Source organism: Apodemus sylvaticus, chromosome 3 (assembly GCF_947179515.1).
Source record: "Apodemus sylvaticus chromosome 3, mApoSyl1.1, whole genome shotgun sequence".
Taxonomy (NCBI): Eukaryota; Metazoa; Chordata; class Mammalia; order Rodentia; family Muridae; genus Apodemus; species Apodemus sylvaticus.
Window position 1 is genome coordinate 143,420,673 of NC_067474.1, and position 17,014 is coordinate 143,437,686.

A 17,014-nucleotide genomic window follows, 5' to 3' on the forward strand; every position below is an offset into this window, starting at 1 on the left:
CCTCCCAGTGTAGAACAGGAGTCTCCTCCTTTTGGCTGCCCTCAGATCAAGGAGGAGAGATCCCAGTTCCTTCTCCAGCACTGTGTCTGCCTGCACACTGCCATGCTTCCCACCATGATAATTGACTGAAACTCTGGACCTGTAAGTCAACCCCAATTAAATTTTTTCTTTCATAAGAGTTGCCTTGATCAGGCCGGGTGGTGGTGACACACGCTTGTAATCCCAGTACTCTGGGAGGTAGAGGCAGGCAGAATTCTGAGTTGGAGGCCAGCCTGGTCTACACAGTGAGTTCCAGGACAGCCAGGGCTATACAGAGAAACCCTGTCTCCAACACCCCCCCCCCAAAAAGAGTTGCCTTGATCATAGTATCTTCACAGGAATAACACCCCAACTAAGCACTTGGTTAACTGTTTCCTTAAACCACTAGATCATTCACTGCAGTAAATTAAAATTTTTTAGAATCTACTCAGGTAACAGTTATTTGCTCAGTGTGTAGTGTATGCATGCACGTATGCATTTATGCCAAACACTAGTTTTTAAATCCATTAGTATTCTTTTTTGTTGGTTTTTCCAGACAGGGTTTCTCTGTGTAGCTCTGGCTGTCGTAGAACTGACTGTAGACCAGGCTGGCCTCGAACTCAGAAATCCGCCTGCCTCTGCCTCCCAGAGTGCTGGGATCACAGGCGTGCGCCACCACAGCCCGGCAGTATTCTTTATCACCATTGGCCCTGCTCAAGTGCTTTTACCGTCCACATCTTTGATATGGTTTAGTACACTCAGTTCTTAGTTCAACTTTTCAGAGGTAAGCCTACCAAAGCTAACAATGGTACTTAATTGTATCATAATATAGCAAAAAAAAAAAAAACAAAAAAACAAAAAACAAAAACCCAAACAACAACAAAAAAAGACAAAAACAAATCACAAACAAAAATGCTGGAGAGATAGCTTTAATGGTATAGAGAACTGGCTGTTCTTTCCAGTCCTGAGTTCAATTCCCAGTACCCACACGGTGGCTCCTGTCTATAATTGTCCATAACTTATGGGATCTGATGCCCTCTTCTGGTGTGTAGATGTACATACATACAAAACAACCATAAACATAAAATAAACACATTTTTTTAAAAGGTGGGGGGGAAAATCATTAGGACATATCTAGGCTCTTTCCAGCTTTGCCAATGAGTACTTACATGCAATGAAAGCTTATAGCAGACATATTTTGTATGCTGGAGCAGTGGGGCACAGCCTTACATGTCTTTAATCCTAGCATGCGGGTGACAGAGGCAGGCAGATCTTTGTTTGAGACTATCCTGGTCTACATATCAAGTTCCAGGCCAGCCAAAACTACAGTGAAACATCTCCCAAACCCACCCCTAAAGAAACCTCTAAATGTTTGCTTGCATAAAGCACTGGACAACTAGAAGGCATTAGGGTTTTATTTTGAACATACCTTGGCTTTGTCTCTCATTGAGCCCTTCCCCAAGACAGAGATCTTTGCACCGGTCTCTTCCTGCAATCTTTTGATTGTGTTTCCTTGTGGTCCAAGAATCTTCCCCACAAAATTGAACTGTCAGAAAATTAAAAAACAGAATTCTAATACATATGCCACTATAAAATTTAAATATATATAACATGTCAGTTGATCTTCAACAACCCTATAAAGTAGGAATCTTTGTATGAGATTCCAATTTTATTCAAGATATATTACACCTAATATTTAATAATTAGGGATTAGCTTTAAATTATGTAACTAGAAATGGTAGTTCTGAGACCTGAATTTATATTTCCTGATAAAGTCTTGTACTCTTTCCACAACTTATGCAACTATTAATACTGTCACATAAACATTTAACATGCACAAACTTTTATTAGTGATCAGACTCAGGGATCCTACTTCTGAGAGGCAACAGAACAAATGTACCTCATGGTAACATGTATAATAAACGAAAATCTAGCTTCTTTCCTTTAAAAAGGAAGAAGTTGAACATTTCTTTTAAAAATTTACATTTATTTATTCATTTACAAGAGGGATAGAGTACACCAGGCCATGTACCCAGTGGAACACCAGCCAAGTAACACGTGGTCAGATGTTGGTTCTCTCCTACAATATGGGTTGCAGAAATCAAATTTAGGTCTTTAGGCATGGTGACAAGAACTTTTACCCACTGAGTCATCTTTTGAGCCCAGAAGAATATGCTTTTTTTTCTTTGTTTTTTATTTTATTTATTTATTGATCGTTGATTTTGGTTTTTCAAGGATTTGTCTGTGTAGCTGAGGCTGTCCTGGAACTCATTCTGTAGACCAGATTGGCCTTGAACTCAAGAGTTCTGCCTGCCGCTGCCTCCAGATTAAAGGTATATGCCACCACTGCCTGGCAGTGGCAGCTTCTTTAGAAAGCTAACTGTAAGAGGCTGGAGGAGAGATGGCTCCCTTGCTGCTCTCCAAGGGAACCAGGTTAGGCTCCTGGCACCTACACGGTAGTTTATAATCATCTGTACTTCCAGTTCCACACCTTTAGATCCTACACCCTTCTGCCTTCCTTAAGTATTAATCACACACGTTGTATGTACATACATGCAAACAAAATATGCATATGCATTAAATAAAAATAAACATCTGATTTGAGGATACATGCTGTTATTTTATTTGATTTAAATTCTAAGTCAGAGGCGAAAAATGGCTCATGGTTAATATTACTTGTTACTTTTTCAAAAGATTTCGATTCTGTTCCCAGCACCCAAATAGCAATTTACAACCAACCACCTGTAGCCCCAGTTCCAGAGGTATCGAATACATTCTTCTGGCTTCCTTAAGCACAAGGCAAGCACGTGGTAGAAATATAATATACATGCAGGCATATGTATATGCATATATATATAAAATAAATTCTAACTCAATCTTTTGACAAAGGGATCCAGATTTTTACTTTGGGTCTAGAGCCTGAACAAAACATATGAAGAAGATATTATTTTTGATTACTAAAAGTATCTATTTCCTTCTTGACTATAATTACGCTGTAAGTTATCCACTTTGCTATTTTAACACCTAGAAACAGGTACTTCAAGCACCAAGAAGCTTTATAGGTAGATGCATGGCCATCCCATTCCTTTATCACAGCCAACAACACATGAGCCCACAGCATTAACTAAGAAGTGAGCCAGCCCCCCTCACATTACCTTTGGATACTGCTTGACGGGTATCAGTACCCGTTCTTTCAGCTTCATGTTCTTATGAGAAAATAAATCCAAATAATTCTCCTCGTCATCTTTTTTTGACTCTCCCTTCTGAATCTTCTCAATTTCTGAGTAAGAAAAACAGAACTTAATTTCTGTACTTATAAAGACATCTGGTAAAACTGCTTAAAGCATTATTGTGAAGTACTGTGTAAAGAGTTCAGATGAAAGGTGCTGCTAATTTTATTTTGGGTTTTTTGGATTTGGTTTTTTTCAAGACAGGGTTTCTCTGTGTAGCCCTGGCTGTTCTGGAACTCACTGTGTAGACCAGGCTGGCCTCAAACTCAGAAATCCGCCTGCCTCTGCCTCCCAGAGTGCTGGGGTTACAGGCGAGCGCCACCACCGCCCAGCTAAAGGTGCTAATTTTAGATAGACTGGATGAGGTTGGCCCTAAGAGGCTGACTATGGATCCTGACTCCTGTGTGCCACCCTGTCCCCAAGTGTCTATATACCACCCACTCACATGGTTCTTGCCTTATTAGTGCACACCTTTAACCCCAGCACTCAGGAAGCAAGAGGCAGGCAGGTCTCTGGGCTCCAGGCCAACCTGGTCTATAGAGCAGGTTTCAGGATAGCCAGGGCTACATAGAAACCCTGTCTAGGAAAAACAATAAAAAAAAAAAAAGCATATATGTATGCATTTATCTAAATTCATTCAGTAATGTATGAAAAAAGATTTTTAAAAATTAGGGCAAATCAAAATCTTCAACAAGAAAATAATACAAAGGAGACTAAGAGACGCCTCAGCCATTAGGAAGCCACACTGCTCTTGCAAAAATCTTATGTTCAGTTCAATACCCATGGCAGAGTGACTTTCAACCACCTCTACTGCTGCTGCTCCAGGGTCCAAAACTGCCTCTGAACTGGGTGACAAACACAAAGAAATTAAAACTAAAACAAAACAAATTTAAAAAAAAAAATAAATAAAGGCTGGGCTGCGTACAGTGGCTGTTTCCAGCTAATTATTCAAAACTAATTCAACTAATTACAGATTTATTTTTTTGTTCCTTCTGTATTTCCACTGTTTCACCAGACCAGGTAAGATAAAGAAGTTGCCCAGTAAGAAACGAGAATTACTGTTTCAGTATTATAACAGACAGCTCCATTACCATTTCACTATAGAGAGTGGGTTTCTTTAATCTAGTTCTTACAAGTTGGAAGGAGTTCTTGCTCCATCACACATTAGTTGTGGTCAACTTAGAAAGTTATTTAACTGTTCTGCATATTTGTTTTCACATTTATAAAATATTAGCAAAATTAACCTATAAAGAATGAGTTGTTTGCCTGTGGTGCCAGCACTCAGGAACCAATCAGGAGGATCACAAAGTTTGAGGATAGCCTGAGATAAATGGGACCTTTTCTAAAATAAATAACAAAACTTTGCAAAACTCAACCACCTAAGAAAACAAAATAATATATATTCAAGATCAAGTTTATTTCTTAGTATGTGGGTAATACATCAATTACTACCTAAACCAAACTCAATGTCCAAAACAAGAAAATACAACACAGTAATTTAAATATAACTATTGTGGGGGAGAGGGAGGCTGGAGTGATTGATAGACCTGTGGTTAAGAGCACGTGCCACTCTTGTAGAGGACCCACAAGGTTTATTTCTCAGCATCCACATGGTGGGTCACAACAATCTATTACTCCAGTTTGAACAGAATCTAATGCCCTCTTCTGCCCTCATCAGCTAAATAAATACATGCAGACAAAGCACTCATTTATAAATTTAAAGGAAAACTCTCATCTGAAGTCTGACCCAATAATGCTATACACAATATATACAATGACAAGCCTCAAGATAAGCATACACCCTGAAGGGCTGGAGAGATGGCTCAGTGGTTAAGAGCACTGACTGCTCTTCCAGAGGTCCTGACTTCAAATCCCAGCAACCACATGGGATCCATAATGGGATCAGATGCCCTCTTCTGGTGTGTCTGAAGATAATAACTATGTACTCAAATAAATAAAATAAAATAAAAAAATAAGCATACACCCTGGAAACCATCAAAACCACCAAGACCACAGAGACAATTATCAGAACCAACATACTTTGAATCTACAGTTTCATCAAAGATGGGAACTCTCGATCCTCCTGCTTACATCTCTCTCAAGCACAGAGCTCCTCTGTATTTCTTAACTACTAAGATATAGTTAGGCCCTAAGAAAATTACAGAGTTCTTCAACTGGATTGCAAAACTGTTATCAGGAAGGTTTGTTTACATATAATATAACATACCCTATAAATTTAGGGACTCTTACTAGAGCCGGGAAGATGTCTCAGTCATCTGCATTTGCTACACAAAAATGACCATATGAATTCAATCCTATCATCAGCACCATCATAAGTGAGGTGGCATATGCTACCTATAATCCAGACTGCAGTTGTCGAGACAGGAAGATCCCTGGGCTTGCTGGCCAGCAGTCTAAATCAGTGAGCTACAGATCCAGTGAAAGACTATCTCTTGACCAGACAGCGACCTTCACAAACATGCAGCAAAGGAGTCGGTTAAGAGAGCAAGAGTGCAAACAATCTGAGCCTTAAACAAGATATTTAGAAGTAGAAGAACTGAACATTTATTCAATACCATAACAAATATTACCTAATTTCCCCTTAAAAACAACTCACTGAGCCAGGCAGTGGGGCCGCACACCTATAATCCCAGCACTCTAAGAGGCAGAGGCAAGCAGATCTCTGAGTTCGAGGCCAGCCTTGTCTACAGAGTGAGTTCCAAGACAGCCAGGGCTATACAGAGAAACTCTGGGAGGCAGAGGCAAGCGATCTCTGAGTTTGAGGCCAGCCTTGTCTACAGAGTGAGTTCCAGGACAGCCAGGGCTATACAGAGAAACCCTGTCTCGGAAAAAAACAAATCCAAAACACCAAAAAAATAAAAAAATAAAAAAATAAAAAATTCACTGTATTTGCTAATATAACTGAGAATTTGAAAATTGCTGAGGTTAATTACTTCTAGGTCACAAGCTGCTAAAGTACCAGAAAACAGACTAAAGCATAAGCTTGGGGCTGGAGACATGGATCAATGGCTAAGAGCATTTACTGCTCTTGTATGGAACACTGGTTCAGTTCCCAGTACCCACATGACAGCTCACAACCATCCTTAACTCCAGTTCCAAAGGACCCAGATGCTTCCTTTCGGCCTGCATGAGCACCCAAACACGAGACACATATATACACACATAGGCATTAACACTCATATACATAAAAATAAATTAAAAATAACAAAACACTAGACATTTTCTCACTTAAATCTCACATCTATCAGGTGTTCTCTTAATGGAGGACAGAGGACACTTTAGCAACAAAATGCTAACTTTTATAAAGTTTTACAAACTACAATTTACGCCTGGTGAGGGGGCACAAACCCTTAATCCCAGTACTTGAAAAGCAGAGGCAGGAAGTCTATATAGTGAATTGCACACCAGCTATGCATACAGTTTTTGCTCCCCTCAAAAGAAAATAATTTGAAAAAGAAGCTTTCCAAGGCTAACCCTAACCAAAGATGGTAGCACATGCCTGTGCTCCTAGCACTCAAGAGGACTTCTGTGAGTTCAAAGCCAGTCTGAGCTACATCAAGAACTTGTGTAAAAATAGAGAAAGAATGAACAACTAAGCCGGGCGGTGGTAGCGCACGTCTGTAATCCCAGCACTCTGGGAGGCAGAGGCAGGCGGATTTCTGAGTTGGAGGCCAGCCTGGTCTACAGAGTGAGTTCCAGGACAGCCAGGGCTATACAGAGAAACCCTGTCTCGAAAAAACCAAATCCAAAAAAAAAAAAAAAGAACAACTAAAAAGTTTGTCTTACCCTCAGGCAAAAGCACTTTCTAAACAACATTTCTAAGAACTGACTACCTCAAATGATGTTTGCCTGGGCCTCTGAAGACCTCGGTTGTCCCAAGAGCCAAAGAAAGAAAAGGTAAGGTATAAACAACTCAGAGATGTGACCCATCTGTTTGTCAGCCTGGCAATTATAGCCTCTCCTATCATATCCAGTGTCTTTGATGATGTGTCAGCAGTCTTTGATTCCTCATTAACCAAAACTGTCCCCATTCAGCAATGTTATGAATTTGCCACCAAACTAATGACAGAACAGTTGCATCAAGTCATTGTTTTTGACACAGTAAGTAGAACTAAGATTTTGGCTTTTTTTCCCCCCTGTAAATTTCCAAAAATTAGGACTATTTAATGAATCTCAGAGCAAAGAACCGGGTTGTTGTTTGTTTAAAGGGAGGGGTCTCACCTAAGAGAAACACTCTTCCTGCCTCAGCCTCATTATTATAGATGTGTACTATCATTCACACTTAACCAGAACATACATTTTGAGGGGCAGACAGAAATGAGTTGAATCCTGGCTCTGTTGCATTTATGAAGTGACCTTTTAATACACAATAAACTGAGAAATGCTATAAACCCCCAGTACTTGGGAGGTAAGATGATCAGAAGCTAAAGACTAGCCTGGACTATGAGACCCTGCCTCAAACCACCCACCTCCCATGAGGGTTGGAAGGGTGGGGAACAAGAGGACAAAAAAGAAAAAGGAATGCACACACAAGGATAAGCCTGATAAAACTCTACAGATGGGACTTAGTGGTTACAGCCTGCAATCTCAGAACTCAGAAGGCTGGAGCAGGGTTTCAAGATCAAGCCTGGAAAATTTAGTGAGATCTAGTCTCAAAAGAAAAGTTAAAACAGAGCAGAGCTGTAGTGATGCCTGCCTTTGGCAGATCTGAGTTCCAAGCCAGCCTGGGCTAGAGCCAGTTTCAGTAGAGCCAGAGCTACATACAGAAACCATATCTTAAAAAACAAACAAGACGCCAGGGGTGGTGGCGCATGCCTGTGATCCCAGCACTTAGAAGGCAGAGACAGGCAGATTTCTGACTTCTCCGCTAGCCTGGTCTACAGAGTGAGTTCCAAGCCAGCCAGGGCTACACAGAGAAACCCTGACTCAAAAAAACAAACAAAAAACAAACAAACAAACAGAACAGGGGAGAAAAAAAGTAAAAAGAGAGCTCAGATTAGAGTTCAATGGTAGAACACTCCTTTAGCATTCATACAAAGGCACTGAGTTTAATCCTCAGTACCACCAAAACCAATTTTTTGTGTTTGTATGTAAAATTAACTGCACTGAGAAGAGACTGCTATATACATTATTAACATCTAAAAATTAATTATAAGCCAGGGGTGGTGGTTCACGCCTTTAATCCCGGCACTTGGGAGGCAGAGGCAGGCAGATTTCTGATGAAGCCAGCCTGGTCTACAAAGTGAGTTCCAGCTACAGAGTGAGTTCCGGGACAGCCAGAGCTACACAGAGAAACCCTGTCTTGAAGAAAAAACAAAAAAGACGAATTATAAAACAGTTAAAGCTGGGCGGTGGTGGTGCACGCCTATAATCCTAGCACTTGGGAGGCAGAGGCAGGTGGATTTCTAAGTTTGAGGCCAGCCTGGTCTACAGAGTGAGTTCCAGGACAGCCAGGACTATACAGAGAAACCCTGTCTTGAGAAAAAAAAAAAAAAAAAGCAAATCCAAAAAACCAAAAAAAGAAAACAGTTAAGATTTTTTTTTGTTCTTTTTTATTAAAGCATCAAGATGAGCTTAGCAAATCTGTTCCAAAGAATGAAATTATGTCATCCTCTAGACTCCAGGTGCACTTGGCTCATACTTCTGACCATGGCTATCCCTTCTCCTGTTATTACTTTCTGGAATTTTACAATCATCAAAATAAGTAACTGTAGTACTTGAAGAGAACCGTCCTCACTCATTTGAAAAGCTTCCCCTAGCACTAAGACAGGCTGTCTGTGAGAGAAACTTCCTCCACTTGTGTATTATTTCCCACCTTTACACCATTTTCTTTTGGAAAGATAAGACAATGTTCTATGTGTAAATGAACGCTATCCCATGATTTTTACTTACCAAATTGTTTCAAGTAAGAACACCTAGCACATTTGGTTCTTGATCTTTTCTTTGGGGAGGAGGTAAGGCCATGGATCCCATCAAGAATTTTAAAAAAGCTACAGGCTACCCCCAAATATACAATGTCACAATATGTTACATACAAAACTGGCTAAAGAAAAATCTTTATGTATACTTTTTTTTAAAAATGTTTTACTTTTTGTGTATGCACAACCTGTATGCCTAATGACAGTGTACATCAGAAGAGAACATCAGATCCCCTGGAGATGAAACAGCTATGAGCTACCATAAGTGTTTACAACTGAATGTACTCTCCTATGGTGGCTTTGAAAGAGCGCCTCATTGCTCAGATACCTCTCCACCCACACTTTGCCTGCCTGAGTGTATGTATACCTCATGCATGCCTGGTATTCAGAGACCGGAAGAGGGCATCAATCAGATCCTCTAGAACTATAGTTACAGGCAGTTAAGAGCCAAAATGTAGATGCTGCAAACTACAGCAAAGTCCTATGTAAAAACAGAAAGTGCTCTTAAATGCTTGACCCATCATTCCATCCCCATCTACCCTAGCTATTGGCTTAGTCATCATTTTCTCCCCTAACCACCAGTAACCCTTAATCTTTTGTCCAACCTTACTGCTTTTTTTTCAAGAATGCTAGAGTCGATCAAAAGACTGAGAGCATTAAATCTACCATTTCAAGGCCAGCATAAGCTAAATAAAAAGATCTTTTCTTTCTCTAAGAAAATGCTGCATTATCAGAAAACATTGTAGCACACATGCCTTTAATCCCAGTACTCAGAGGCAGAGGTCAGAGGATCTCTGACCATGAGAGCAGACTAGTTTACAGTTAGTTCTAGGATTACTAGGGTTCCATCAAGAGACCTAGCTATGCCAGGCAAGCATTTTACTACTGAACTAACTATACACAGCTACTTTTTTACATTTACATTTTGAGACAAGGTCTCACTAAATTCCCAAGCTGGCCCTGTACTCTGAAGCTCTAGCACACCCTGAACTTGAGATTTGTTTGTCTTGGCCTCTTGAGCACCTGGGATTACAGGCCTGTACTAACAAGTCCAGTTTTGTTGCTGAGCTTTAAGGAATTTGAGTGTTCTGCTTTCAAATGAAATATCCGTTATCTACTCTGTTATCCAAAGTAGTTGCACCAATTACCAGCAATGTATGAAAACTCCTTCTAATGCATGGTCTCAGCCCCACTTCTTGGTCTTAAACCTGTCCATTTGTCCTATCTTCAATGTCTTCCTATCTGCTACTTTATATTCAACTTACCAAGGCAAAATCTCCTCCTAACCCCCCCAAATCCTTTGCCGTGTTGAAGAAAGCACAAGCTTTTGTCCATGCTAAACAAGTCTTCTACAACAGAATTACATTCCAGGCCGTCAAGACAGAAAACAAAATCTAGTTGGAATAGGTTTACAAAACACAAAAAACAAGTTAATAAAAAACTTCTGGGCAGTGGTGGTGCATGCCTGTAATCCCAGCACTTGGGAGGCAAAGGCAGGTGGATTTCTGAGTTTGAGGCCAGCCTGGTCTACAGAGTTCCAGGATAGCCAGGGCTATACAGAGAAACCCTGGCTCCAAAAAAAACCCAACCTCTTCTCTATAGCATTAGTCTCCCTCCTCTCTGAGGACAGGGCACACAAATCTTCTGATCCGCAAAAAGATCTTCTAATGACTTTTATTCTACTCAAAATGTTCACTATTTGAGTCATTTACAATGTCTACTTTCCTAACTGTAAAGAACACTTTAACAGACTAGCATTTTTATTTAAATAACTTTGGCTTTGCATATCTGCATTGTATCACTGCAGTGAGTCTATGTTCAAATTCTACATTCTTCTCAAAAATACACATAGATATCCTACATTCCTCAGAATTCTGTATTTTCCCATCAAGGTAAAGTTTAACAAGTATAAAGCCACTAGAGGCAGACAGTGGTGAGAAAGCAGACAGAAGATCACTACAAATTGTGGATCTGACAGTCTAACCATGAAGGAGATACTCAACAGATGCATAATTATAGCTGGACATGGTGGCTAATCCCACACAAGAAACAAAGGTAGGTGTATCTTTTTGAGTTTGAGGACAGCCTAATCTACACAATGAGTTCCAGTACAGCCAGCACTATGTAGAGACCCTGCCCCCAACCCACGGTGTATGTGTAAGTGTACATCTATGAATATATAGAGATACATATATATACACATACAGTACATAGCACACCAGAGATAATAAATACAAAATAAATTGGGCAAGGGTCAGTGAGGGCTATGTGGTGGTAACAGAAGTCTGAGTCTCATAAACTTTATAGGGAATAGACAAGGATGCATAGAAAAGGCTAAGTGTTGGGCACCACTCTCTACAGTGTTCACTCTCACAGCTTCTTCATCCTCACTTCCCTACTAGCATTCCAGATTTTCCCAAGCCTTCCTTATTTCAACCAATTAGGTCTGTGTTTTTAAAGTTCCATTTGTAGTAGGAAGTACATAATGAGGGAGGGAAGAAAAAACTTTTAGCTGTTGGAGGGAAAAAGGAATGAAGTGTGTGAATCAAATGTAGACTGATTATAAATCCTGTTGATGTTGCTAATTGTGTTAATTTAGTCACCTATTATCTGTGTACCTTTATCTCATCTGTAATGGTAATAGGATTGTCTTCTTAGCCATCCAGAGGCAGAAACAGGTGAATCTAAGTTTGAGGACAGCCTAGTCTACATAGTTAGACCCTAGCTCAAAAACAAAACCAACCAAAACAAAAACTGGGGCCAGGAAGATGCTTCAGCAGTTAAGAGCACTGGCTGCTCTTCCAAAGGACCTGGGTTCAATTCCCAGCACCCAGACGGCAGCTCACAGTGGTCTATAACACCACTGTCCAGGAGATTGACAACCTCACAGTCAGACATGCAGGCAAAACACCAATGCACATAGAAATTAATAAAATTTAAAAATTAAAAAAAGTTAATTAAGGCAAAAGCAAAAAACTCTGACCCCAGAGTTAAAACATTTAAGAAACAATATTTTTAGCCGGGCAGTGGTGGTGCACGCCTGTAATCCCAGCACTCTGGGTGGCAGAGGCAGAGGCAGGCGGGATTTCTGAGTTCGAGGCCAGCCTGGTCTACAGAGTGAATTCCAGGACAGCCAGGGCTACACAGAGAAACCCTGTCTCGAACCAAACAAAAAACCAAAAAAAAAAATAAAAAAAGAAACAATATTTTTGTTAACCCAGAAAACCCCTGTTGAAAAGAGAATGATCATCCGCACTTGAAGTCAGAAATGTACATAGGAACTTATAACCAGAAGAAAGCCATGGTGACATTTTATCCAGTGAGTACAGATCAAAGGAGACTGGCTGATTTTACATATAACCTAGACCTCACACTCACTACTTTAAAGAGGACACTGCAGAGACTTAGTAAGTTTCTCCATGAGATAATAGTATTTTCACAATGAACTGTCCACAGGACCAAGTCACTATTTAAGGGTCAGTCTCCAAAGTTAACATCATAAAACTGATATAAGTCTTCAGCAATTAATCTGTCAGTTTATAAAGATTTGAGGAAATAAAAATAAGACTAGCAAATCAACCTTTACCACAGTGATATTCTTCAGTCTGCAGGCACTTATTCGAAGTCAAACACAGGGGTTTGCTATTTGCAAACCATATGAAAAAATATAAAAAATAATGGTACAAATATGTAAATCAGCAGAGTACTAAGCCTGCTCCTAGGCACTACACAAACTGAGTGTGGCGGGGCACACCTCAGACCCTGGAGGAAAATGACCACAAGTTCAAGGTCACCATTGGCTATACAGCAAGTATCCAGCCTCAGCTACTAGAGACCTGCGTTGTTTGTTTTAAAAAAGGGGAAGGGAGATAAAAAAAATCCTTACCAGTAACTAAGCAGTCAGAACAAAAGAACAGAAACATAAGAACTAGAGTGTTACAGAATACAGGCACCAAGCTGAAATGCAAACAGTTGATGTTTCTATTTACTGACCACAGGTTTGTTTACTGTACTTCAAAGCCCTTACTTGCTGTTTTTGTATTTGACTAGAAGGAAAAGCAGGTCTGTAAGTCATTGTAGATACATGACCTTTCTTGCACTGTACAAACTGTAAAGCCCCATCAACAATGCTGGGAGACAGAGAACTGATAAAGGAAAATGGTATTTTCCTTCTCTTTCTTTTCAGCTTTGTACAGAGTGCCTTTGTAGGACATAAGAGACATCAGATCCCCCAGTGCTGAAGTTCCAGGTGTAGGAGAGCCACCTGATGTGGGTGCTGAGAACCGAAGTCCTGTGGAAGGGCAGAAAGTGTTCTTACCCCTAATCCATCTCTCCACGAAAAAATGGTATTTTCACAGTGAACTGTCCACAGTATCATTCTGGCCAGTCTAAGGGCTCTGGAGAGAATTCTCTTCCCCAAAGTATTACAGAAGCTCTCAGGCCATCTTTTTTTTTTTTTTAATTTTTATTTTTTTTTTCGAGACAGGTTTCTCTGTGTAGCCCTGGCTCTCCTGGAACTCACTCTGGAGACCAGGCTGGCCCCGAACTCAGAAATCGGCCTGCCTCTGCCTCCCAGAGTGCTGGGATTACAGGCGTGCGCCACCACTGCCGGCTCTCTCAGGCCATCTTTGATGAAACAGCTTTTATTCCTCGTGGATAGGGTCTATTATACATTTTGAGGTGGGTGGGGTCTAAAAGCAGATGCTTGCTCTGAGAGGTTAAGGATACTTCATCTGCACGTGGAGGGAATGGGTGTTACCCCGTGTGACTGATTGACACAATCCTCCCCATGGGGTGTCTTGGTCAGGTGTACCAGGCTGAGGGTAGGGTTTCTGAATGCCAGTTTTTGTCTCTGCCCCACAGAGTCCAACTATTCAATCAGTAAGACAGACTGTAGATATTGTATGTTTGTAAAGTTTAGATAGCATAAAAAACTACTAAAACCATGTCTAACTGTAAGTGAGGGTCCAACAGGCTGTTTGAATAAGAAAAATGTCTAAGTCACTCAAGTCAAGAGGAGAGCTCGCTAGTCTACAAGCAGAGAACAAAGGCTAGCATTCTTAAACTATCTCTACTCAAGCATTAACTAAAGCAAAAGGAAACAAAAAAAAAAACAAACAAAAAAACAATAACAATAACAATTTCTCGTTCATCTCACAGCAAAAGAATCTGCCACCCCTTACCTCCCTCTATCATTTCTTTCCACGGTCTCCAGGGTTATCTCCCTCCCTCCCCCGCCTTTGCATAACTTCAAAAACACATTTAAGGGGAAAAAAAAGCCACCTGGGTCTGCAGCAAAACTCTTCAGTCCGAAATGGCAAACTCTGCTCTCCTCGCCCCAACCTCTGATCAACTTAAGTCCGAGTTCCCGCTAAATCCCGCACCGCTCCGTAGGCGAGTAGCGCGGGACCAACATTCCCGCTGTCTTTACTAACACCCCAGGTCAAGACACTCTCCACCACCCGCGATCCAAAAAAATAAAAATAAAAAGTCTCCTCTGGGACAGCGGAGAGAAATAGGTTCATTTCTGTTAAGATCCTTGGCGCGCGGGGCAACTACTACCGAAGGAGGAGAAGGGGGCGGGAGCCCAGTACTATCCATCCATCAACCTCTCCGCGCTCGGAGACGGCGAGTTCTCGGCGGGCCTCGTCCGAGGCTCAGAAATCCTCCCTTACACCCGGAGCCGGGGTTGGGGCTGTGGGTGCAGAATCTCGAAGGCCAGGTCGAGATGAAAACTCTCGATGCCCGGGCTCCGAGGGGACGGGAGCAAGAACAAAGCGGCGGCGGCGGCCACCCACCGCCAGTACCGGCAGACCCGGAGACCCGAGACCCGCTTACCTACGGACAGCAGCTGCATGGCGTGAGTGAAGGACGGGTCGAGCGAGTCCTTCTCAGCCATGAGTTCAGGCAGATACTTATTCTCCGGCTCCATCTTGGCCGCGGCTGTGGCTGACGGGGGCAGTAGCGGGGTAGGCGCGGAACCCACCACAGTCGCGTCGGGACCCGGGTTGGAGGGAGGCAGCAGCGGCGGCGGCTGCGTGGCGGGCGAGGCCCGAGCGCCTCCTCTGGGCCCACCTCCGCCTACCCTGGACCGGTGAGGAAGCGGGGACGGCCGAGACGGGGTCAGACGCACCGAGGGGTGGGCACCTGACGGGTCCTTGGAACAGCTGCGGCCCGAGGACCGGGTGAGGCGCGCGGTAGGGTCGTCCCGGCGCTGCATCGGGGATGATGTGTGGTGAGCGAGCGAGGAAGCGACGCAGCGGCAGCTGAGGCCCGAGCGGCGGTTGGCGGGGGTGGAAGAACGAGAGCGACAGCGACCGAAGCCGACCCGAGCGACCCAGCGAGAGAGCACCGGAAATGAGGCGGCGCGCGTGCGCAGGCGCCTACCGGCACCGCCCTTGAGTTTCACCGCGGAGAACAAAGTCCCCAGTTGGGCCACAGCGCCTGCGCCGACTGAAGACGTAGCCTCCCCGCTCAAGCTCCGAGTTTAAGGCGCCTGCGCGGGCGCCCGCTGCCTTCGTTCGTTTCTTTTTCTTTCCCACGTGACCCGGCGCTAGCGGTACACGTGTCTCCCCTCCCCCTCCCTCGGGCGGAGTGCGCGGAGGGGGCAGGCGCGGTGGAATGTCTTTGTCTGCGCTGGGGCCCGCGGAGTGTGCGGCAGGAGACCTGTTATTCGTGGGCCACGCCTCCCTCAACGGCCGAGCCTGGAGAGGGCCCGGGGGAGCGGTGCTGCCGAGAGGACTCGGGGCCTCCGCTCCAGCCAGGAAATGAAAGGAACGCTTCTGCAGAGAGGGGAACGCGAGGGTTAGAGCAAAGTGAGGCCGGAAGAGGGAAAGACTGCGCGAACCGGATGGGAAGATGGGGGTGCTGGGGGAGGCTGACCCACGGATAAGTGATGGGCGTGAGAAAGGGAAGCCAGGAATGGGAAACAGAAGACTAAATGCTTTGTGTTGCAGAACCGAAACTCAGAAGGGGTCAGAGACGAAAGGGCCGGAAGGAAAGGACTCCCTCCACACCCAAGTAGGGCAAAATTGCCATTGGTGCAGGTTCAAAATTGGTGAGAGTATCATTAAAAGATGCGTTTGGGGGCCGGATCAACGGGTAATGCTGCTTGTCGCCTGTTTGGTTGGAGTCCCCGATTTGTCCCCCCCCCCACTCACACACACACACACACACACACGGTAAATTCCAATTTTCTCTCTCCCTCCAACTCCGCCCACGCAGAAAGCCTCACAACTGAAAAAAGGCGCCAGAGTCGGGCGGTGGTAGTTCATGCCCGTAATCCCAGTACTTGGGAGGCAGAGGCAGGCTGATTTCTGAGTTGGAGGCCAGCCTGGTCTACAGAGTGAGTTCCAGGACAGCCAGGGCTACACAGAGAAACCCTGTCTCGAAAAAACAACAACAACAACAAAAACCAAAAAACTTACCAGCCCTAGTCTGCCCCCGACTTTTTCCGGTCCTTTGAGGCTGGTGGACTCACTGGGAGCCCATTCCCAAATAAACATGCTTTTTAAAAAAATTTGCTTATTTCATTTTGGTGGGGAAAACAACTTATCAACCTGAGTTCTATCCACAGGCCCAAAATAGTAGAAGGAGAGAACCGGCTCTCCCAACTTTTCTGACCTGGACATGCACATAGTGGCCTTCATGTCCACCCATACTAAGCAGATGAGGTGGTTATGTATGCATCATAGTGCTCTTGGGAGGGACAGAATTACCTCAAGTTTGAGTCAAGCCTGGCCTACATACACAGCTCCAGGCCACCTAGGATATTGAAGGGACACCCTGTCCCCCAAAAGCAAACTAAGAAGCATCTTATATTAGGTC

At 43.3% G+C, this 17,014-nt stretch overlaps 1 protein-coding gene across 5 annotated transcripts in view; it reads right to left on the bottom strand.

Annotated features, from left to right (window-relative positions):
- Khdrbs1 (KH RNA binding domain containing, signal transduction associated 1) overlaps nucleotides 1-15,592 on the bottom strand; it is a 38,111-nt gene extending 22,519 nt beyond the window's left edge. For 3 of the 5 annotated variants that reach the window (XM_052177485.1, XM_052177484.1, XM_052177487.1), the window contains exons 1-3: nucleotides 15,026-15,591; nucleotides 3,174-3,298; nucleotides 1,448-1,564 (exon numbers count right to left, since the gene is read on the bottom strand). In XM_052177485.1, the coding sequence (XP_052033445.1) occupies nucleotides 1,448-1,564; nucleotides 3,174-3,298; nucleotides 15,026-15,407 (624 nt within the window). In that variant the 5' untranslated portion in view covers nucleotides 15,408-15,591. Of the gene's footprint in view, nucleotides 1-1,447; nucleotides 1,565-3,173; nucleotides 3,299-15,025 lie in introns of all 5 variants that reach the window. The other 2 variants (XM_052177488.1, XM_052177489.1) reach the window with 2 other exon arrangements.
- Between the last annotated feature and the right edge of the window lie 1,422 nt (nucleotides 15,593-17,014).